Source organism: Triplophysa dalaica, chromosome 21 (genome assembly GCF_015846415.1).
Source record: "Triplophysa dalaica isolate WHDGS20190420 chromosome 21, ASM1584641v1, whole genome shotgun sequence".
Lineage (NCBI taxonomy): Eukaryota > Metazoa > Chordata > Actinopteri > Cypriniformes > Nemacheilidae > Triplophysa > Triplophysa dalaica.
Window position 1 is genome coordinate 17,950,727 of NC_079562.1, and position 23,884 is coordinate 17,974,610.

Consider the following 23,884-nt stretch of genomic DNA (forward strand, 5'->3'; position numbering starts at 1 on the left):
ATGTTCTGTATTAAAGAAAAATATTCTATAAAAAGTATAAAGGTTCTTATAAGATCCTTTGCATAAATGATTCTTTGGGGAACCAAAATAGTTCTTGAGGGGATTTCATACGTACAGAGACATAGGATTCTCTTATGTTTGTGAGTATTTTGTTATGTGTTGATTTCTCTTCGAGCATCGATGTTTATGTTTGTGTGTATTGGGTTTTGTACAGGGACACTTCCACGGCGAATGAGAAAAGAGCTTCTGACAGTGAAGCTGCGTAACAGGCCCAGTAAACAAGAACTGGAGGACAGAAACATCTTCCCTGTGCGCAGCGACCAGGAGCGACAAGACATCCGCCAACAGATCGAGATGAAACTTGCCAAGTGAGTCTCATTTATCTCTAGATTAATGACTTGGCGGTTTAAAACTGTGGTTCCCAAATGGTGTTGTCTTTAAAGGTGTTTTGTTTTTGAAGCACTGTAGAGCAAACACTTTTGGGTGTAGTTCAGTCTGTTATAACTTGTCAAGTTTGTAATTAAATAATAATTAGCATAAGCTCTGTCGGATAATTACAGCATTTTGTCATGTGCGGTCAGGTCCGGTCAGGTCACACAGTTTTGCTTGCAGGCTGGGTTTGCATGTATACCTTCACTCACTGTGTGTGTTTAGTGCAATTCAACCAGTAGGGGGAGTCATAATACATTTTTTCTCTGTTTTGAAAAGCAGAAATTTTAAGGTATAATAAATGATGTTGTCTATTTGTTGAACTAAATGTTTTGGTCAATGATTTTCATATTCAGGGTGTTAAATATGGTAACAGATTTACAATGTGAGACCCAGATAAACCTCTTTATTTCCTTTTTTGTTAGCTACTTTAAAAAGCGTCGGGGAGGATTTTAAGGTTGCCAGATGTCAAGTTCTCCTGGTAAATACAGGACTGTCTCAGGACATCTGGTCAATCAAGTGGTTTGCATAGTGCAAAAAACAATGTACCTTTCGAGTGTACTTTTGAAAACGGATCATTTGTAACTATTTGACTTTATGTTCCTTCTGAGCTTAAGTCATTAACTGGTTATGCGTCCTCAGTCACTGCATGGGTAATAAACAACGGTTCGTGGCGATGTCTCCAGTGCTCTCCTCTACTGCTGTGATTATCAGTGAGCTAATCAAATATTAATGCATAGCATTGTGGGTAATCCAGGAGGCTTTAAATAACTGGAGAGTTGCAGGAGTAAGTGGAGCTGAGCAAAGACTGCTGAAGCATAGAACCGACTGATGTCTTGTGGATGTGTGGTTTGCTCATTTTCACTACATTTTACTGTATGATGAGCCATCTGCTGCTAGTCATCCAGATGTTTAATCTGTTTTTTGTCTTAGATTCTTTTTCATAAATTCATAGATATCTTTAAGGCTCACATCCAAAAAGAAAACCAATAATTGAGTGAATAATTTCATTAATTGAGTTCTGACGTAACACTGTAGAAAATCTATAAACTGTTTTTATTGTAAATTTGTGGTCTTTTTCAGTAATTTGATGGTTTTTGAAAAGTAGACTGTAAAAAAATCCTGTTAAAAAATGACATTTTCTGGCAGCTGGGGCACCAGAAATATACAGTGAATTTAAGTGTGCAGTCTTCTATAATTTGACATTGTTTTTATCGTATTTGAAAAGTCTCAACAAAAAAAAAAACATTTAAAATAATATTTAAAATTCCCTAACATAATCTGACGGTTGAAAAATGAAAACTCACTTGCAGTTACGTTGAAACTTGCAGATAACTAACCAATTTAAAATATCTAGTATCCATACATACTATGGATATGCATGTATAATGAATAAAACTGATATATTGGTCTTTCCCTAAGTATGATTTCTATCATTCATATCATCATATTAATGGCCAGGTTGCTACTGTAAAGGTGCTTTTTATGTTTTTTGTAAGGTTGGTTGTTTACTGGCAAAATAAGTCAAATAAGTCCACCACATACTCACAGCTCAATTCTGTTGAAATTCTGTTCACAAAAGCCGCAGTACATTTATAAGACACCCTACACAGAACACATTCTTCAATGTCAGTTTTTGATGCCTTCATATCATCTTTAGTCCATCAATGACCTGGAATTTGAACGTTCCGTACTGAAACGTTTTCTTAAAAAAAAGAGTAAGGTGGATCCTATGTCATGTTATCACAGGTGTAACTATACCAGGAACCCCTCTGGAGTTTGTGTGTGGGTTTCTGTAAGGCTCTCAGATGGCTTACTCAAACTCTACCAGGAGTCTGAGCACCGCTGAGAATCAGACCACAACAGCTCTTCAAATGGGCTTTACACAAACAGCTTACGTAAGGCCTCCTCTGAACAGGCTTATGCAACAGTGTGCTAGGAGATCGAGGGTTGGACACCGCAGTGAAGATAAACTTTACCGAGATGAAATCTGAGAAAATGATCCCACGTCAGACCTTCAGATTGTTAAGTCTTAATGTATAAGCAGAGAACAACATCACTGGCATGAGCAGATGTTTGTTTGGCTGTGAGGCATTACTGTGAAGTGGTTAAGAGCTGTGATTCTGGTTGGTCACTGAGGTGTTCTGGGTGGGTAGATGCTGGCAAAAATGCTGTCAAAACAAACAAGTGCAATGAGATTTCATTCTATTTTTTCAGTCCAGTCACTTCTCAACAATTTGAGGTATATTCATATCTGTGTGTTCAGGATTGCTGTTACATCATTAAGACTATTAATCTTCCTTTCAGTTAGACACAACATCATCATCATCACCACCACCATCATCATTTTATCACTTTAACATTGTGTCTCTGAATCTGTCTCACACCAAACATTGTTGAGTTCTGTGAACTGAAGTTTTGACCATTTGTTGTGTTGGGTCATACAGGCTCACCCCACATTATGCCATTCTGGACGGACAGACCAACAGCAATATTATTGACAATGTGTTCCTGGCCTATATTCTCTCTGCTAAATGAAGCTCAGCTTCACAACAAGGCAACGATCCAACGCTCGGGATTCATGAGAGCTACTGAATATTATAAGGACGTGTGATTTGAGTTAACCTTAATCTCCATTGCGTAAACGGTGAGGGATTAGTTACACAGCAAGTATTATATTCTGGGTTAGATCTTAATATCTGTAATATCCTATTTTAAACATAAAATACAGGAGAATGGTCCGGCAGATATGAAGGGTACCTTGTCAGCTTTTGATTACTGGTGTCAAATAAAAGTATGTCTAGAGCTCTCATGACCAATGTGAGTTAGCAGTTAGTCCGACGGCTGTGTAACTGGAGCTCTTCAGACGCTGTGGGTAAACACAGGTGCAGCTTCTCTGGTCGCAGGGGGGAAGTGTGTACAATACACATAGTGTCTATTCTCCAGTGATGGGAAATCATCTTTAGGCATGACTGGTCAACAGAAATCTGAAGCTTTGGTGTTCAGCAATAGCCTCACATGCTAGGTGATCAGTTGAGTTTATTCTGTCATGACAGCCCATGGTGTGGGATTATTGCATGTTGGTCTGCAATAATAAACTTTAAAAGAATGTGTGTTTGGTGGCAGCAGGTGTGTTACATGAACCCAGAAAAAGTTTATATTTGACCAACAAAAGGGTTAAAACAGGCCACCCAACTGTTGGCATCATTTTTGGGATGAAAATAACAGTATTTTTTGTACACACATTGTTTACCAAAAGTCGTTTGGATAAAAGTTTCTGCTAAATAGCTTAATGTAAATGCAAAAGTATAGTCTGGCCGTTGCGGCCCGCATGCCGTAATTTTCGTCATCAGGAGGGTCTGCCTTCGTCCGCACACTTCCGCAAAAAGTTGAATCAGCCGAGTCCACTCAGTGATGTATTGCACATGGCTCAAACAGTCGTGTGATTTCGAAACCCCTGTTTTTAACTCCTACCCATGTTACAATTGGAGACGGCACCCCACTTACCAGGGGAAAGCAGCATTCCGCATACCCATGTCACCCATGTTACGCGAGTCCGCAAACACTAGCCGACAAACTTTGTGGTTGTGCTCCATCCCTGGCATTTCGAAATGGATCATAATCGTGATAAAACACAGCTACTCGACTCTACTCGACTTTATAGCCTGGCAAACAGCGGAACATGCCACGGTAACACTCTGCGGCTTCGTTTACAGTAGGTTCTTTTGTCCCGCTCAAGAAGTTTCGCTCACTCCACTGGGACTGCTCCGCATGCAGCCGCTGCAATTTTGGCTGAAAGATTTGTGGACGCTCTGGCGCCCTGATGTAGAACAAAGTTTCCAGGGCTGCGTTCTCTGGGATCCTCTCAAGCGTTGGACTTCTATGTTCCGGTTGGTTGCCGTCAAAACCGCATCATAGCTCATTACCATAAAGTTGACTGGATTCCTACTCTCCTTGATGCCCTCAATGGCCAAGACGTCCAGCCACTTGGATGTCTCGACCGCGCCGGTGTGAACACACAGTAAACATGAACACGAAATTTAGCTGAACAACAGAAGTGCCAACAGAAACAGAAATATAAGTAATAAAGAACCTATTTATTGTGCATTTGGGTGTATTGTTTAAATATAATACTGTATGACAGCTCAGGGAGTATAGATATGTAGCAGACCTGAAGTGCTTAGCTTTCAGATGCTACGTGATGACGTCACTGATATGCAAATTAGCGCAAACCATGGATAAACCTGCCTTTTTTACAAAAGAAAAACTACTTAGTTGGGTCTTCCAAACGAGGACACAAATAGAAATCGGCGGTTACGTTTTATTTAGAAAACTGTTCCAAAGCAGCACAACTCCAAAATCTGAGTGTGTGAAGCACAATAAGAAGTTAGCTATAGTTAGCTAATTGGTAAACGTAATAGTTTTTAAATATTCAACCTTACCGATCTGTTCAATCTGCCGGCAAAGTTGCGCTGCTAAAGTTGATTAATCCGCATGGTCAAATACATTTTCTGGATCATATTTGCCATTAAACTCACACGGCACCGGTGACAATATCAGCTGTCGATATGCTTTGAAGGCTGATATTCCGAATAGGGTTAGGGGCGTTACATTCCTGCCACTAGCTTGAGGAATTCGGCCAATCACAACTAACTGGGTAGCTGGTCAACCAGAGCACACAGCCTGTTTCCCAATGGAGCGCTTTGTTAAAATTGAGCAATGCAAGGCGTTTCAGAAAGGCGAGGCACAGAGGAGCAACAGTAATGCACGATATGTGAAAACGAATACGTTTTTTTAAACCGAAAATCGTGTAAACACACTGTATTCCACCAAATACACACAATAACGTTCGTTCCCTTTCTGTCGGTCTCTCGACGTTGTGTCGAGAACGACAGATGGGGTTCGCCCTTGAGAACCAATCAACTCTGACTACTATAGAAAAGGCCAATGAAATTTGGCGAATGCAATTTGCATGCCGGGCTCCGCCCCCGGAAATCCGGTATAAAAGGAGGCCGGCGTGCAGCATTCACTTACCTTTTGTTCTTCAGAGCCATCGCTCATGAGTACAACTCAGGATTCAATCCTCTACAACTACACGCTGGTGCTACGACGTGTTACAGCGGATCGTCCCTTCCTGCAGCGACCTTCCCCTGGGCGTCTCGGCGGTTCCGGAGGTGTTAGAGATTTTTTCTAAAAGTCCTTTTCAGGACTGACTGAGCATTCTCCAGCGCGGCATGTCCCGCTGTTCTCTTGGGTGCGGCACCCTCATCGAGGAGGGGGATGGACACGATCGCTGCATTAGGTGTCTGGGCGTCCAGCACACTGAAGCAGCGTTCGTTGACACATCTGCCTGCACTGCGGGCAGATTGTCATTCAGAAGTTGCGGTCACGGGTGGCTGTCTTCCTACGGGAACCAGCCACCATTTCGTCTGCTACCCGGGCTGTGACATCTGTGGCTACGGCCCCGATGACCACCCACGTTAGCAGCGTTAGTGATACGGGGAACTCTGCGAACGTAAACCCGCCAGCCAAGTGCTCACGGGCCGATCGCACCCCGATTCGCTCTTCTGAACGTTCCCCAACCGGCGGTGGCATACCGTCCGGATCCTCACGCACACACTCGGAAACGATGTGTGACGTAGATGAGATGTCGCTCGCAGCATCGGAGGGAGACTGGCATCCGACTCTGCCGAATCCAAACTCCACCCCCAGCGGTCGAGTTCAGGAGGAAGCAGAAGTGATGTCATCCGTGCTAACCCGGGGATGCGTGGTTCCCGAGGTCGGTGCGCGGTGCAAACCGCGCCCACCCCGGGTGCCATGTTTTTCCCGGAGGTGCATGAGGAGCTGTGTAAAACTTGGAACGCTCCACTCACGGACCGTTCCAGTGAAACCAGCTCCGGCTCCCTTACTTCCCTCGATGGTGAGGCAGCCAAGGACTGCGTCGAGATCCCCCGGGTGGAACGTCCGCCTGCGGTGCACCTGTGCCGCGGACGGCTACCACCTGGGGGGGGATCGACCACTCCTACCGTCCAAAGCACGTAAGACTTCGGCATCACTGGTGTCGAAAGCTTGCGATGTTGCGGGCCAGGCTGCCTCCTCTCTCTATGCCTTGGCCATCCTGCAGGTCCGCCAGGCCAGGGCGTTGAGAGGGCTCCACGAGGGTAAGGCCGACCCGGGTATAATGCAGGATCTCCGTGCCACCGCTGACAGCGCTCAACGGGCGACTAAGGCGGCGGCACGGGCCCTGGGTCGGACGATGTCCACGGTAGTGGTCCAGGAGAGACACCCCCGGCTATACCTTGTGCAGAAGAGTGACAGCAAGGAAGTCCGCTTTCTTGATGCACTCATCTCGCAGGGTGGGTTGTTGGTAACACCGTCGAGGACTGCGCTCAGCAGTTTTTTGACGGCGAAGCAGACAGTGGCAATTAACCACATTTTTTTTTCACGCCGCGACTCGGCCGCCTACAGGCCTCCGAGATCTCACGTGACGTCTGCTTCCCTGCAACCCAGGACCCTTTCGACATCGGCTCCGGTTCCTGTGCCCCCACAGGCGGCACCCCGGAAGCAGAGGTCGAGGGGGAAACCTCCACCCCGTCAGCAACCTCCTCGCGAGAAGGGACACTGACGGGAAGACCCCAGGGAGAACAACATCGGGCCCGAACCTTCACAGCCACGGCTCTGATCGGTCGGTACGGGACGACTCCTGCCTCGTCACCAAAGCCGGGCCCTTGTTAGGGCTTGGCGCCCACTTACTCACTGAGTTTTCTGTTCTCCCCGGGTTTACTTGCAGCCGATCGCACACTCCACTGGACTGTGCTCGGCGAACCGACCTCACACCCTGGCGAGGCGTGAGGTCGTACACATACGACAGCCGTCACCACTCTCAAACCGACAGTGCGTGCCGTTGTCCCGCCAGGCAGGTAAGCAGGCGGAGCAAAAACCTTCCCTCCGGGGACTCCCCGCGACATGGTTAGCTCCGCCAGCCGACGAACCACCCCCCGTGGGAATGATGAAGCAGACCGTCCCCTTGGTCACCCTGTCACAGTCCCTGGGAGCTCGAGAGCTGCCCACACTGTCTCGCTGGCTAATGAGGGCGGTCCGTCTTGGTTACTCGATCCAGTTCGCCAGAGACTCACCCAAGTTTCGGGGCATCATCTCTCCCTCTGTCAGAGGCAGGGACGCCTCCGTACTTCGGGTAGAGGTCACCACCCTTCTGGCAAAACAGGCATCGAGTTCGTCCCTCAAAACCAAGATGTTCAGTGGGTCACCACCCGCACTTCATCGTTCCCAAGAAAGACGGCGGGTTGCCCCCAAAGGCTGCGTACCCTGAACAGAGCACCTTCACAAGCTGCCATTCAGGGTGCTCACACAGAGGCGCGTCCTGACATCTATGAGGTGTCAGGATTGGTTCGTGGCAATCGACCTGAAGGACGCTTACTTTCATGTCTCGATCCTCCTCGACACCGGCCGTTCCCACGGTTCGCGTGCGAGAGGCGGGCATATCAGTACAGAGTCCTCCCTTTCGGTCTGTCCCTGACCGCCCTTTCTCCCTGAGAGGAGGAAGGCGAGCGGGTACTAAACTATCTCAGCGACTGGCCTATCTTGGCACACTCGCGAGATCTGTTATGTACACAAAGGGACCTGGTGCTCCGGCACCTAGGTCGATTGGGACTCCAGGTCAACCAAGAGAGGGGCAAGCTCTCCCCAGTGCAGAGCATCCTCTTTCTCGGTATGGAACTCAGCTCTGTCACCATGTCGGCACACCTGTCCGCAGTTGTGCCCAACCAGTGTTGAACTGTCTGAAATGAACATTTTAGGCAGACAGCGGTCCCCCTGAAACAATTCAGAGGCTCCTGGGACACATGGCGTCCTCGCGGGTTAATACCCCTCGAGTTGATGCACATGACACCGCTCCAACACTGGTTTCAGAGTCGAGTTCCGAGGAGAGCGTGGCACACCGGCAGCAGGCGCATGGTGATGCCGCCCTGCTGCCGATGCACCATAACCCCTAGTCTTTATGACTTTTTCGACGGACTCAGGTCCCTTTGAGCAGGTTATGAGGCAGGTCGTGGTGACGACTGAAGTCTCCCTGCAGGGGTGCGGTGTAGTGTGCAACGGGCACGCAGGTGGGGTGTTGGACGAACCCCCGCCTGCGCTGGCATATCAATTGCCAAGAGTTGTGGGCTATGCTACTTGCACTGAGCAGGCTACGGCCTCTCGTGCGAGACATGCACGTGCTGTTCCGAGGACAGCACTATAGCTGTAGCGAATACAGATCGTCAGGGTGGCGTTCGCACACAGCAGCTAAACACAACTTGCTCGACGCCTCCTCCGGTGGAGTAAACAGGTGACTCGTTCCCTGCAGGCCACACACCCCGGGCAAACTGAACTAGACAGCCGACGTGCTTTCTCGCCAGTTTATGCCTCGTGGAGAGTGGCGACTCCACCCCCGTGCAGTCCAGCTCATTTGGAGGCTGTTCGGGTAGGCCCAGGTAAAACCTGTTCACCTCCCGTAACACCACCATTTGCCCGCTTGATAGTCCCTGCCCTCGGCACGGATATCCTTGCGCACAGCTGGCCGCGGGATGGGCGGAAGCACACCTTCCCCCCCCCCAGCAGCCTTCTTGTACAGACTCTGTGCAAGGTCAGGGAGCAGGAGCACCAAGTGTTATTGGTTACACCACACCGGTCTAACCGCACTTGGCCTCAGAACCGATGCTCTGGACAGCGACCCCCCCTGAACCATTCCCCTGACAGAGGACCTGCTCTCTCAGGGGAAGGACACGTTCTGGCATCCCAGATCAGACCTCTGGAACACCCATGTCTGGTCTCTAGACGGGACGAGAAGATCCTAAGATGGCTACTCCCCCTATACGGCTGAGACCATCACCCAGGCTAGGGCCCCATCTACTAGGCGGTTACACGCCTCTAGACGGTGCCTCTTCTCGTCCTGGTGTCTTTCTCAACGAGAAAGACCCACTGAGGTGCTTGATCAGGATTGTGTTCCCCTCCTCACGAGACTGGAGACTAACATCTCCCTTCCACACTGAAAGTGTATGTAGTCGCTATTGCCACTCATCACGACTCAGTCGGTGGAAAGTTTCTAGGGCAACACGACCTGGTCACCAGGTTCCTAAGCAGCGAGAGGGCGGAATCCGCCTCATCTTCGCTCCATACCCTCTTGGGACCCTAAGTGGTCCTGGGGAGCCTCAGGGCCCCCCAAAGAGCCCCTCGGAGGTTCCGATCTTCCTCATAGAGTAAGACGGCCCTCCTGACGGCGCTCACTTCCTTCAAGAGGGTAGGGGACCACCGAGCATCCTCCGTGTCCCTGGATTGCCTTAAACTCGGCCCTGGAAACTCTCACGTTATCTTGAGACCCAGGCCCGGATGCGTGCCCAAGAAGTTCCCACTACTCCCTCCGGGGCCAAGTGGTGAACTTGCAGGCGCTCCCCATAGGGGAGGAAGACCCAACCCGATTAGTGTTGTGTCCAGTACGTACTGGACCGCACGCAGAGCTCTGAAGCTCTGACCAGCTCCGTGTCTGTTGGAGGACAGCAGAAGGGGAAGGCTGTCTCCAAACAGAGGCTGGCGCACAGGGTCGTGGACGCCGTTACGACGGCATTCCGATCTCAGAATCTCCCATGCCCATTGGCAGTGAGGGCTCACTCCACACGGAGTTTAGCCACCTCCTGGACACTGGCAGAAGCGCCTCTCTAGCAGACATCTGTAGAGCTGCGGGTTGGGCTATGCCCAAACACCTTCGCAAGGGTTAACAACTTTCGTGTAAACCCGGTGTCAGCCCACGTCCTGCGTGGCGACATGTAGGACTGGCATCCGGGGGGCGTATGCCTGCGAAAGCACCTTTCCACCCTCTAACAGGTTGGGTCAGTGTGCTATTTACCTTTTCTTCTTACCCGAACACATCGCTAAGAAACTGGTACCTCACCAGCCTCCCTTCTTACCCAGACACTGGTTAAGAATAGGCATTCCATCCATCACCAAACAAGCACCCCCTGGGGGCTGGCTGGGCAGAGCAGCCTTCCCCCTTAGGCCGGGATACCATGTGAGCTATCACAGATAGCTCTAACCGGACCTAGTGCTACCGGACGTCTGTAACACCCCCTCCGTGGGCTGTTCCGTCTGATGTATCCTCATGAGAATGGTTCCCACTCCTGGTAACCCATGAGCTTCCCCAGGTGGGCCTCCACCTCGCGGTTAACTACTCAGTCCGCACGTTCCATGCGTTCTCCTCCAAGGACGAGACCATACCTATATCCACCATATTCCTCCCCACGGGTAGGAGGTGGCCTCTGTAGCGCTTCTCTGATTAAGAGTCGCGCTTACCCGGTGTAAACTGATCTGGACGGCCTCTCGCCTATAGAGAGCTAAGGCCCCGTCCGTGAAAGTTACCGGTCAGGGCTGTACCCATCTTTCTCCAAGAAAGCTCTGGAACCCCCCGACCACCACACTGGAAGGTTACAGTCTCACGAAAGCTTCGAGATGACACGCCCAGGCTTGTTACCTTCGCTTCGCTAGAGATTGTGACGCGATACAGCGTTGTGGCGTTTTCCATAGGCAAGCAGATTTATCAGACCGGGCAGAGTATAGTTTTTAAATGTTTTTGAAGCAAAATTATTTGAGTAACATATACTATGTGTGGAGATCATTAATTTAACATTATAATCTCATTTTTGACGGAGGTGGCTTTTAGAGTGTTTTGCATCTGAACTCTTCATACCATGGCTTTAAACAGAGCTATCCGTCTTGGGCGAAAAAAATTCTTTAGTGCATGTGTTTTGCACTATTGTACTATTGCTAAAATTCAGTATTTGTTTTTTTACAAATTTATCATTTGTCCTCTGGCATAAAGTTGGCTTGATGTTGGACGTTAATAATTGTTAATTTAGGGAACGTCTCCAAATATACACACACATGAATATACATTTCTAACTTCAGTAGCAATTAAAGGGAATGACTTACAGCACAAAACCATGTGGGTGTCAGCTATAATGCACACTTTTTGATTATTAATATTTATTGCAATCAACTGTCATATCATATATATAAAAAAAGGTTTGCTCAGGACCCCCAACTGTGTAGGATCGGCACTGGCAAAACCTGATGATCCATGTTATCCAAGGCTCGACCTGATTTTGCCAAGTGGTAGATGTCCTCAGGACAACCTATTTTGTTGACCTAAGGACAACATTTTTATAAATAAAACCCCAACCCTCACCATAACTTACCCATAAAATGATAAGTGAAAACAAATGGTCTAGAAGCACCTGATCCTGATTAAACTTAATATAAACTGTAAACATATTTCTGAAATCTGATTGGATGATTTAAATGTTGTCCCAGGGTCAACATGATGTTGTCCTAAGGAGAGCCATTATCCCAGATTGATTTGACGGTGTTCCAAAAAGCATCCTGAAAGTCAGACCTACACAGATTTGCTGTCACAAAAATCCTTAATATTTATTGGATTTACATACATCACATGGTTTTAAAATGTTAAAACTTGCCATGGATGTTTTGATTTGAAATCAATTTTGAATCTCAATTGGTTATAACGAAGCACCCCAGTTCTCACTTATGTCATTATTTTGCAGTACATCATATTGTATTGGGGAAATTATGTAACAGATTGGTTCCGAAATAAACCTGTGTGATCTTTTAAGCTGACCAATATTATCATCGCTCTGTCTGTATTGTATAACTTCATGTGTTCTGGTGTTTTGTTGTTTTAAGCACATCAGCATTTTAATTGTGGCAGACTGCACCAAATGCAGAGCAGTGGGTTGGCTGTGAGAAGGGGGATCCCTTTTTCATGCTATATTTAGACTGCTGCATTGTCAGTGGCTCTGAAAAACTGCAGCAGGAGTCCTGATCGATCCCCTACGTCACTGTTGCTACCTTAGACGGGGAAGAACTCGCATTCAGCTCCCCCACAGCCCATCATACTTCCTCACGTAGTGACCCACTGCTCCTCAGCGACCTTGGCTTGCCGCAGCGATGTTACATTGTGCCTGTTAGCTCTCTCACAGACAGAGCCTCGAGAGTCCTTCTGTGATGACCTTACTATTAATAGCCCCTGTCAAACATTGATGCCCGGCCCTCCCCAATCCACTGAAGCTGTTGCTAAATATAGACCTGTGAGTCGATGAATTATTCATGGCCATGCTTCTCCCCAACGCTCAGCCTTTACGAGAGTGGAGAGAAACGTGTGATGGAGAAACATGGCTGGAGTATAGGAGCGAGATGAAGACAGCTGTCTGGTTTAGGTCCGATGCTGTTCGTTTTGTGCACATGCTTAAACAACAAGCCGCCCACTCGCACATGTTCCTCAAAAAACACTGCCAGATTTTTGGCTTATATTATAAATGCGACACATGTATGTTTCACAAAAAAAGAACAGAATGTGAATATTTGCTGCATATTTGATACATTTTTTTTAATATCCATCCATTTTCTGAACCTGCTTTTTGTCTGCAGAATCACAGGGGCTGGAAGATTTTTCATAATATAGCATGTACAGCCCCAGAAAAAATAAGAGACCATTCCAAATGTTCATTTAATCAGCATTTCTAGATGTATTGTGGTCATTCCTGAATTTCAATGAAATCAAACCTCAGGAGTGACAGGAGGTCATCCAAGAGCATCGTGAAAGACTGACAGCATGACAAGACATGAAAACTGTGATCAAAATCAAGTTTTAACCACAAAAAAGATAGATATTTTTCTAAACACATGTAGAAATTTTACTGTAGTGTTGCTTAAAAGTGAACATGAACTTGTTTTCTTTTCAGATTTTGAGGTCTGACAAAAACACAGAGCATCTCCTCTCTTATGCTGACCTATTTCTCAGGTTTTCTATTTCTTTTCTCTTTGGGAGAGATGTTGTTAGAAGTTCACAGAATAAAACAAAAATGATAATTTTACCTAAAAATATAGAGTAAGTTCAGAAAAACTGAAAATAAATTTGAAATGCTCAAAATTGCAATCAATAGAGTTGATATATTTCAAGCATTTAAAAACACAACGGATGTATTTTAGTGCTAAAAATATATCTAGTATTTTTCATCAGTATTTATTTCTTCATGTATTTTGAGAATGCAATTGAACACGTACCACACGTAATGTGTAATGTACAAAACATGTTGCCTGAAATCGTGTCTTATAATAGCCTTTCCAGAAAACACCAGCGTGAAGAAGACTCCAATGTGAAAACCCAGTCGGTTGCTATTTTTAGATGGAGCAATTTATAGCATCAGCAGCATCACCCCGGCACGACTCACGACTCGCTCTGCAGTTCAATGCATGGAGGGCTCGTTACCGTCTCCAGTGGATTCTTCGGCTCCTGCAGTTGCTAGGCAACACAGACTAGTCAATAATGGGTAGATGTGTTCTTTATTTCTGCCCGCACAGTAAAGGGAGTCTCTCTCTCTTAGCTGCTGAAATATTAATCGAGGTTCCTCAGAAACTCTTTTTACAGTACAACCTAACTCACAGCCAGGCCGTTGCATAGTGACCGAAGCGCTGTCCTCGATGTGCCTGACTTACCTTTTGTTTGTTTCACACAAATTTTCTTCTCTTTCTCTCTTGACAACGGACACAACATGTTCAGTATGAACCATTCAAAGACACACTGTGCAGGATCTCTGTACTTGGTTAGAGCAAATGCAAATACATTTAATGTTTGTGTGTGTACTCCAGTTCGTAATGATATAAGATATATATATATGAGATATAACTACTGTAAATAAGAAGTGGAGTGTTCGTTTAGTCAAAAGAGGCCATCCCCTGTTTCTGTAATAATCTGATCTCTAGATATGGCTTGGCTTCCTCTGTCCATTCACTTTATTCTTTGTCAGGCATAATGAAAAAAAAGATACAATTCGTGGATTGTGGATTATATTAGTAAATTAAAAGTGTTTATGGTTAGAGGTTTGTTTAAATCACTACTTGACGTATGAGCAATAGTTATAGTGAGACTTACCCTAAACACCATGTTATTGCATCAGCCAAAGTGTTTTTGGTGTTTAATATCTTAAAAAAAGACAGTTTACAACAAGAACGATAGTTATAATGATAACTATATTATTCTGAGGTCACATTGGACTTTCAGCATTCCAAATTTGTTTGGTCACACATCTTCACGTTGTACGAATTTGCAAGTCAAAAAAGTTGAAATCTGGCTCAATTTTAGATGAAATCAATTGGTCACTTGAATTTAAGTTATATTAAACTTATTGAATAAAGTATTCATTTGTTGAATTAATTATTTATGTAATTTGAAATTCAAATACAAGTCATTTCAATACAATTAATGTTTAAGTGCCTATTTGATTTCACTTAAACATTAAGAGAAGCTTTTGAACTAAAGTTCTTAACACAGTAGTACACACTACTGGATTTTCAGATTTTTCTAAACTGACACACTGCAGTTTCACATATAAAATGCATGAGCACTTTAAATTCGAAAGGATTTGATTGGCTGTCAGCGTTTTCTCGTTAAAATGCTTGCAATGCATCATTGTTAGTTGTGGTTTTGCCACATGTATTCTCTCATATTAGAAAGATTTAAAAACATTATCCTTATCCTAGTTTTCCTTATATTTATTATTATTTCTCTAAATTTCACTGAAATTTTTTTTTTTTACAGATTTATACAAATTATAGATAGGGGCAAACATGTTATTTGACAGGATATCTTTTAGGGTTTATTTCTGGCGCCCCAACTGTGTTTTTAAAGGATTCTTTACAGTGTTGCTTTATCCCTCATTACGTTTTCTTATAAAGTTTTTCACATTTTTATAACATTTTAATACACTGTGGCTTTGAATCTGTCAATGTGAACTAGCGTCCTTGGGCCCGGTTGCATAAATCACCTTAAGTGTAATTTCCCTTAAGTGTGCCCTTAAATATACCTTAAGTTTTACTTAAGTTATTCTCCTATTGTCTTGGTAAAGAGAAATCACCCCTTAAGTGTCACACTTAAGGGAAAAACTTAACCTGGCACTGACCTTCAGTTGTGTTGTGGCATACAGGCTTACCCCAATGGACCAGCAATATTATTGACTTCAGTATGTGTTCCTGGCCTGTATTCTCTGTGCTAAATTAAGCTCAGATGCACAACAGGCACTGATCCATGTGAACGTCACAGCTAAATATGATGAGGGGTACACATGACGTTAGCACCGGATGTTACATCGGCTCTCCAAAAAAGCGCAGATCCTGAAATTACAAGCTGTCACCAGCCTACAGCTGAAGCTCTATATTTATATATGAATACACTTGATTATTAAGTCATCATTGGCACAATACTTTGCAGTACTCAACAGCTCAAACAATAGACCACTTCACACCATTGTCTACATCCAGTTTCATCAGAGATACCTATTTTGGATCTTCCAAGCAAAATCACATTTCTTCTTATTCTTTTCTACTTTTCTCAAAGAAATGGTTCCCCCAAAATAAAATTATTGTTTTTTTACTCAACCTTAATCTTCAATTTAAAGTCAACATTTGTTGTAGACCATATGAATACATGTTTTTTGAAGTTACATGATAGAAATTGTTAATCGATATTAAACTGTGTGCCGAAGCTCACATCTAGCCCAGGTTCACATATTCACACATCATTGATGCCCAAATGTTTAAAAATAAAACTGTTTATTTAAACTTTAAACAATGGGCAAAACCCATCTTAAAAGTTGCATATATTTGGATAGTAAAGTGCAAATTGAAAATGTGATGTTTTATAAGCATATGTTAATTAATATACTGTAGCCTTTACCTGCCACATTGCTACAAATGGAAAACTCCCACTTTTAGAGAATCGATTACTGGAAAGGGCTGAGTTGCAGTGTGTGCTGTATTTAGACAGTGTCCCAATGCAGACATTGTTTCAACCATACAACAAATCAATTTGTGTTCATTTCCAGTTCTGGCCACATGAGGATAAAATCTATTTAAGGAAAGAGCTGAAAGGGTCAAAAACAATGTATAAGGCAATTAGTGTTTTGACTCAATTCAGCTGAATCTTTAAAACATTTGAAACATGCGTTTTTTGTTCTCATCATGCTTTTAAAGTGAGCCAAGCACCTGTTCTCAAAACACTTGTATTTAGGTCAAAAAATACAAAACGGACATAAAATGAATCATTTCATCTGTCGCACCACACCGATGTGTTGTGCTACTGCACTGTAAATGTATAACTGCATCTACTCATGTATTGCACTATAACTTCAATAACTCATGTACTGCACTGTACCTTTAATAACCGCATCAACTCATCTACTGCACTGTAACTTTAATAGCTAATGTCTGTAACTAATGCACACTCAAGTCACTTGCACTATTGCACTATTGTATAGTCTATATTGTTATCTGTTCATAACCTCCTGTACATTAATGTTCACAGTATATAGCCTTCTGTATATATTGTTCATAGTACATACCGATTGTCATATTTTCATAGTACATGCCCATCGTAAATTATTTTCCTAATATTGTATTCTGTATTTATTCACACTGTATATCTGCACTTGCTAATTGCACTTCTGGTTAGACCTAAACTACATTTCGTTACACTGTACTTGTATATGTGTAATGACAATAAAGTTGAATCTAATCTAATCTAATCTAAAAGTGCAGCGGGTGACATCTCACGCAGCATCACATTTAAAAGTGACTGTAGACTCGGAGGCGTTTGAAGATCAGACCTCACGGTCTTCTCTCTGTGGGGGATCACTGACTCTTTGCTGAGGCCATGTGTTGCTTTATTTTAAAGAGCAGACCTGCGGTCAGCCTGTACATTTGATGAATTATTGACAATTGAAATCGCTTTAATGTCTGACCCTTTATTTACTTATATATTTATTGATTAAACTGTACAGTTCTTTAGACATGGCATTTTAAACCTTTTTCAAACATCTCCAGTTATCAGTATTTGTGTAGGAGAGCAACGGTGGCCCCAATGGCAAGTATCAATATATTTAAGCATTTTTTAAATCAATTTCACGATATTGAGCACAAATATATCTGTATTTATATATTTGTTCTGAAATGTAATTATGTGATTTTATAACTATCATAATCATCATTTCAGCCAAGATTCAAAATTATTTTACAATGCTGGTTTTGCACAGAATTTTGACTGATAGCATCATGTCCGTATTCAGCCTCAAGAGATATTGCATTATTATTTCTATTGTAAATCCTTTCGGCCAGTGGAAATCTGATAGTGTGACAGCCCTATTCTAGATAGTAAAAATAGTGAAACGCCGTAAAATCTGTTTAAAAATAACCAATATAAAGGTTATGATCAGTATAAACCTTATCATCTTGGCTCATGAATATTAATGAGCTGATGTAACAGTTCCCATAAAGTGATTGCTGACAGTGGATGCTGTCCATGTAGATAAAGTTGTGTGTTTATTCAGTGAGATATGTCATAGTTTTATGCAGATTTTATGCTTAGTTTTTTCACCCAGACAAATGGGTCACAAATTTTAAAATATCTAAGTGTAAGGGACCTCCAGTTTCAAACAAATAAGAAAATGACACCAAAATGCCAACATTTTTTTACTAGTAGTTTTAAATAAAAGATAGATTTATTGGCCAGTTGGAATAACGTGTAAACTTTTCATACAATTTGACCTATTCCAGAATAATTCTTTCAGTCTTGTTCTTGTAATTTTTAGCAAAGACTCCAAAATGTCAATCCAAATGGCACTTGCAGCGGCACTCCAGGAGGATGTTACATAAACGCTGAAACTATTCCTCATCACGGATGTAAACCGTTGTAATCATCCTTGGCATCCGTGGCCCTCCGGGTGTCTCGGACACACTTGGCTGTCAATCAAAGGCACAATGGCCACCCATGCAGTCAGCGAGTGTCTGAAACTTCCCTCATACCGATGGCCCGTTGGCTGGGTCAACTGTAAGAGAGTAAGGCATTAAAGCACAGCTCAGTGGGCAATGGCAGCCCGTGAAATCCCGGCTGACTCACAACCACTCACTGACACTCCCATCAGGGTCTGTTCTTGTAACCAGCTTATCGCTCTGACACATCGGTGGCTTGCTCGATGGTTTAAGTCCTCATGTTTCATACTGTAAGTGGAAAAAGTTAATAATCGTCAGGAAAGAGCAAGACCTCAGGGTTTTGGTTGCTATAGGGCTTAGAAGGCTTAAAAAAAATTCTGTGGTTAAATAAGGAAGGAACGTGATTTACTGCACTTTACAGATGCAAGATATTGTATTATGTTCAAATATGTGTATGTCAGAACAGCTTCTATGAAGCATCCGTGATCATCTTTAGATGTATTGTGGTTTACATTGTGTGCTAATAAAGTTACTAATAAAGCTGTTCATATACGCTCAATTCCTTCATTTGATAAATATTGCAAAAAAGTAAGCCTAAGTCGGGCTGGTTTTTGTAATAAAAAAAGACAAATAGGCTACTCACTGTTCAGCACTAGTTCCATTGCAGGTTCAGTTAATTCATATTAAAGCTAAAACAGGCAGGTTTGCCACAACTGTAGTAAATTTGGTCCATCTGTATTTTATTAGTAAAGTTAATTTTATTGAACTTCACATACATCACCATTAAACACTGAAGTGTACATTGAATGTAGTATAAGGATTCTCCCCCGAGAGCAAACTAGTCTCTATGCCAGATGGCCTTTTCCAAATGTACTCATTTATTTATTTATTTATTTATTTTCTATTATGCATGTAAAAGCTCAAGAATATGGATCACAGCAGAGCTTCCGCCCAGATATGGCTCAGATTTTTTTGGATTATGATCGCAGGTGTCCCTCCCCACACCTAGCTATATTGGCAGGATCTGTCAGGATTTAAAAATATCCTCTTATTAATATTAGATCGCAATTGTTTAACAGCAGCTTGTGTGAATAAAGTCATTTTTGTCTCCGCGTGCTGTTCTGATGATTCATGGCGTCACAATCTTTAGCACAACAAAGGAAGAGTGCGAGCGCGATGTTCAGTACACTGATGTGATGTTAATTTTTCTGATTAATTGATGACAGTCTGCTGGTCTGAAGGATTTGTACTGTGTTGTATTGGACTTTGGGTGATAGGATGTTGGTTACACGGTCTTCAAACTGTTTTAATAATACGATTAATAATGTCACACGCTTATACATGTCTGATACAGGTGCAGACTTGTTGATTCGAACATTATTATTATTGACGAGAACGAAGTGATTTGAACATAACTGAAATAACGCAAAGGAAATTGTCATATTGCAGTAAAATCAATTGATATTTCTGTTCATAAAGATGCATCAGGTTTTATATTTGCTTAATTATGTTATGGAGCGCTTGTGTTTGAATATGAAAGCATCCATCAGAGATGTGTGTTTCCCTGACTGCAGCATTATTATTATTCCTCAAGCGCGCGCACTGTGTGCGTGGGAATCTCTCTCGCTCGCGCTGCTCGCGCCGCCCCCTCTATAAATGATGCGTGAAGGATCTCCAGTATCACACCACTCTGAGACTTAACACAACTCAAGACCAGCATCACATTCTCATCTCTTTTTCACTTTTATATTCCCCTTTGATACAAACGCGCTTACTTTTGCTATCCTCGCCGATGAGTTTTTCGTGTACTCGCGCTCGGAGGACCAGGTCGCGTCATTCTGTCAAATCAGGGAGATAATAACAAAAACAAGCACATTTGCCCGATGTGGAGGTGCTTCAGTGATGGTCCTTGGAGATGTTTAGACGCGAGATGGCACGCGGGAAACGCCTGTAGCACGCGCGGAGCGCGGGGATCCCCACGCAGCTGATCGGGGACTGTTGCAGAGACTTTAGAGACTGAAAATGGTCCAAAATGTGATTTTGGTGTTTTTCCGCAGGAGACTGAGCCAGAGACCTGCAGTCGAGGAGCTGGAGAGCAGAAACATCCTCAAACGTGAGTATCTGATACGGAGATAAAGAAGTGTAGAGCATCAATGATGTTGCTGACATCTGTTGACAAATACTTGAAATGTAAATCAATTAATGTGAACCATTGATTATGGTTTATTATTTTATTTTGTTTTATTTTTTGGATAACTTTGCAATTCATTTCACGTTGTGTAACCAATTGTTTGTGTCTGTAATTATTGGTCAAGACACTTACATATTTAATAATGATACAAAAGTGTTGATGCATGCACTACAGGGTACTGTTACCATAGTGCTGAGGTTTCAAGTCAACTACAGAAACGGACACTGTAAGCATTATTATAGTTTTATGAACTCTTATCCTATTGAAAAATATTGCATATGCTGGTTTGATATCTTTTGATATGCTGGTTTGCTGGTTTGTGCTGGTTTAAAATGGTCAGGTGAATGGTCCTGTTTTTTTCAACAGGGTATGCATTTATAAAAATAGAATTGAATTCAGATTTTGATCAGATAACCAGAGAAAACCATCGGAGAGGTGTTTAAATGTAATTCCAGATGATTTTGAGAAGAGATTATAGACACAGTCAGTCTAGAGTAGTCTGACACAATAATAACTGAATACAACACAGACTCTGAGAGCCAGACAGGGTGGGATAGATTACACCAGTCTACACATGATCACTATCCAGATGAAACGGATCTTAATATCAGCGTTTAATGTAATTGCTTTACAATTATGTAATTTTGAAAAAATGTATTCAAACTCATTTCATTATCAAGGATCTTTGAAAAGAAAATGTCACAGTATTTGTTTTGCTCTTTAGTCTTTTAACTATCTTTGTTAATTACAAACATTTTTAAACATTTTCAACTGAAAATGATAGATTCTTTTTAGCAAGCCAAGAAACCTCCTCAGTCATCTTTCTGTTAATCACGCAGACCCTCGCTGCACTTGTGATGGGGTTTGTTTGTTTAGCTGAGCCCCTCATTCAGTCCTCTATCTTGGGCTGTGGCACCTGTGCGCTCTGACTCTGAGCAGCTGTCTGCTGACTTTGGCATCTTTCTTGCCTCTCTGGGCCGCGTGCACATGCTTCAAGGCAGTTACTCTTAAAGAGTTGAGACAAGCCCAAGGGCAGACAACAAGGAGATTGTCTTAAAGTGATCCAACTTTGTGGTTTATTGTAGTTTAATCTTACTGGACGGACATGTGTGCCCTGAAGTTAAATCCCTCACAGAAGGAAAAATATGATAATCCCAATCGCACATATTTCATAGAGGACAAAGAGGAACATTATCCTGTGCCGTGTAAGGATAAGGACCAATAAAGAAATGACCTAATCTGCAGCAAATGTATTTTTTTTTTACCGCCCTGGTTTGGGGGAGGGAGCTGGAGGGACGGGCGTCCGGGTGAGGTCAAATTATGACAGCTGCCGACACAGATGTTCAAGAGACACGTTTCAAGGGTACACATCCACCAAAGATTTTGTTACTTCCCAAGGACATTTTTTCTTCGTTCTCACATTGATTAATCGGACGAATTAAAAATATTTTATGAAAGTGAAACCTTAAAAAACTTGACTTAATGACTTAAAGTTCATCATAGGTCTTTTTTTGTAAAAGATCTCTGTGTTTATTGCACGTGTGCATGTTCTCATAATTTTTTTATTTTGTATTTGCAGAGAGGAATGACCAGACAGAGCAAGAAGAGAGGAGAGAAATCAAGCAAAGGCTGAACAGAAAGGTAAAACACATTTATAAACACATATATTGTCAAATATAGATGAAAAGATGAGTGTAGATACTAATGCTAATTTAAAGTTGACGTTTAATAAAAATCAATGCATGTTAACCCATGATGGTTGTCTTTCTTTGTTGTTCACCAAAGTATGAAAGCCTCACAAAAGTGATCTGTTGTCTAATGAGCCCCTCTCTTTTTCTTGAATATCCAGCTTAACCAGCGGCCCACCGTTGATGAGTTGCGGGACAGAAAGATCTTGATCCGCTTTAGTGACTATGTCGAAGTGGCCAAAGCTCAGGACTATGACCGGAGAGCAGATAAACCCTGGACGAGATTATCCGCATCAGATAAGGTGCATAAACCAGAACCCAATCAAAGAAAACAATCAAAAATAGAATACAAAAGTATTTCTAAATGTTATATTTATGATTATAATTGGATTTGATTTTGCGCTTCATTCATTCATTCATTGGCTGCATTTCCGTGTTTGTTTCCAGTGGCTGCTCATCTGGACTAATTTCTGTTGTTTATGTCTTGCAGGCGGCAATACGCAAAGAGCTGAATGAGTTCAAAAGCAACGAGATGGAGGTTCACGCGTCAAGCAAGCACCTGACGAGGTCAGTGTTTTCATATTGGCTTTTTTTGTGCCGATTCAAAAAGTACAGTGGATTGTTGCCGCAACTAATTTGCATGTCCTCTTGCATAACTGATAAAAGTGCAGGACCCATAGATCAATGCGAGAGGTTGTTCTAAAAATAGCCGTATCTCTCCAGTTATAAAATGGGAGGATTTGTAGAATCAGCACACACCCGCGCCGGCCGACATGTATAACAAATGCTTGCTCACATTTGGCTTACGTATGTTTTACGTTAGACCTCATTTCTGCAGATAAGAATAACACTAATAGCTGAGCAAGGTCCCAGTCGTGTTAGATCCACTGCGCTTGTCTGGAGCTCACACAGCGTTCTTCTATTAATACACCTTTGATGGATGATAACAGGGTTTGTTTTGTCACATAGTGCTTACAGGTGTCTTCTCTCTTTGCACTGCAGGTTCCACCGACCATAGCAATGTTTCTTCTGTGAAGAATACGCTAACGGTATCTCTGTGAAGACCTCAGGAGGCTTCGACCAGTGCCCGGGTCCATGGGTGCTCCGTGGAGGGCCTGATATTTGGGCGCTAGTGAACCTTGGAGGCTATGTCTCTGGAGCTTCGGCCTAAAGAAGCCGAAACCCTCCAAACTCCACTCAGTCAAACTACTGCAGTCTGTAGAATATTGAACCTTTATTCTTTTTCAGGGGGGGTTGTGAAAGACTGTTTAAAAAAGGCACTGACTTTTTTAAATGGACTGTTTTTCAATGGTCGCCTTTTGATGCCAATTGGAGGGATGGGTCAAGCATGTGACTCATCCGAACCTTTTCCTACACCAGTGTTGGTGCTGTAGTGACACCCTGAACCGTTTCTGGGTTCCTACTTCAACTTGAGTTTCATATCAGCTGTATAAATGTTAGTTTGAGGAATATGAATCATGTCTTACCTTTGCAATGACTATTTATTGTCTGTACAGTACAAGCTTTGGATTTTTACGAAGCAACGGTGTCTGTTGTCTTTTCTGAATGTATGAATGAATGAATGAATGAATGAATGAATGAATGAATGAACGAATGAACGAATGAACGAGCGAATGAATGAATTAATGAATGTGAACAAACGAATGAACAAGATTTAACAGAAAGAAAAAATGTGTGAAACTGAACTGGAAAACATTTTACAAAAACATTGAACAATACAAAGAAT

At 43.0% G+C, this 23,884-nt stretch overlaps 1 protein-coding gene across 1 annotated transcript in view; it reads left to right on the forward strand.

The window, feature by feature from the left end:
• The window catches only part of phactr3b (phosphatase and actin regulator 3b), a 47,650-nt gene extending 23,973 nt beyond the window's left edge, over positions 1–23,677 (forward strand). The window contains exons 8-13 of the mRNA XM_056734088.1: positions 215–368; positions 20,316–20,371; positions 22,029–22,090; positions 22,299–22,439; positions 22,628–22,704; positions 23,140–23,677. Coding sequence (XP_056590066.1) covers positions 215–368; positions 20,316–20,371; positions 22,029–22,090; positions 22,299–22,439; positions 22,628–22,704; positions 23,140–23,155 — 506 coding nt within the window. The 3' untranslated portion in view covers positions 23,156–23,677. The remainder of the gene's footprint in view (positions 1–214; positions 369–20,315; positions 20,372–22,028; positions 22,091–22,298; positions 22,440–22,627; positions 22,705–23,139) is intronic.
• Positions 23,678–23,884: the final 207 nt, after the last annotated feature.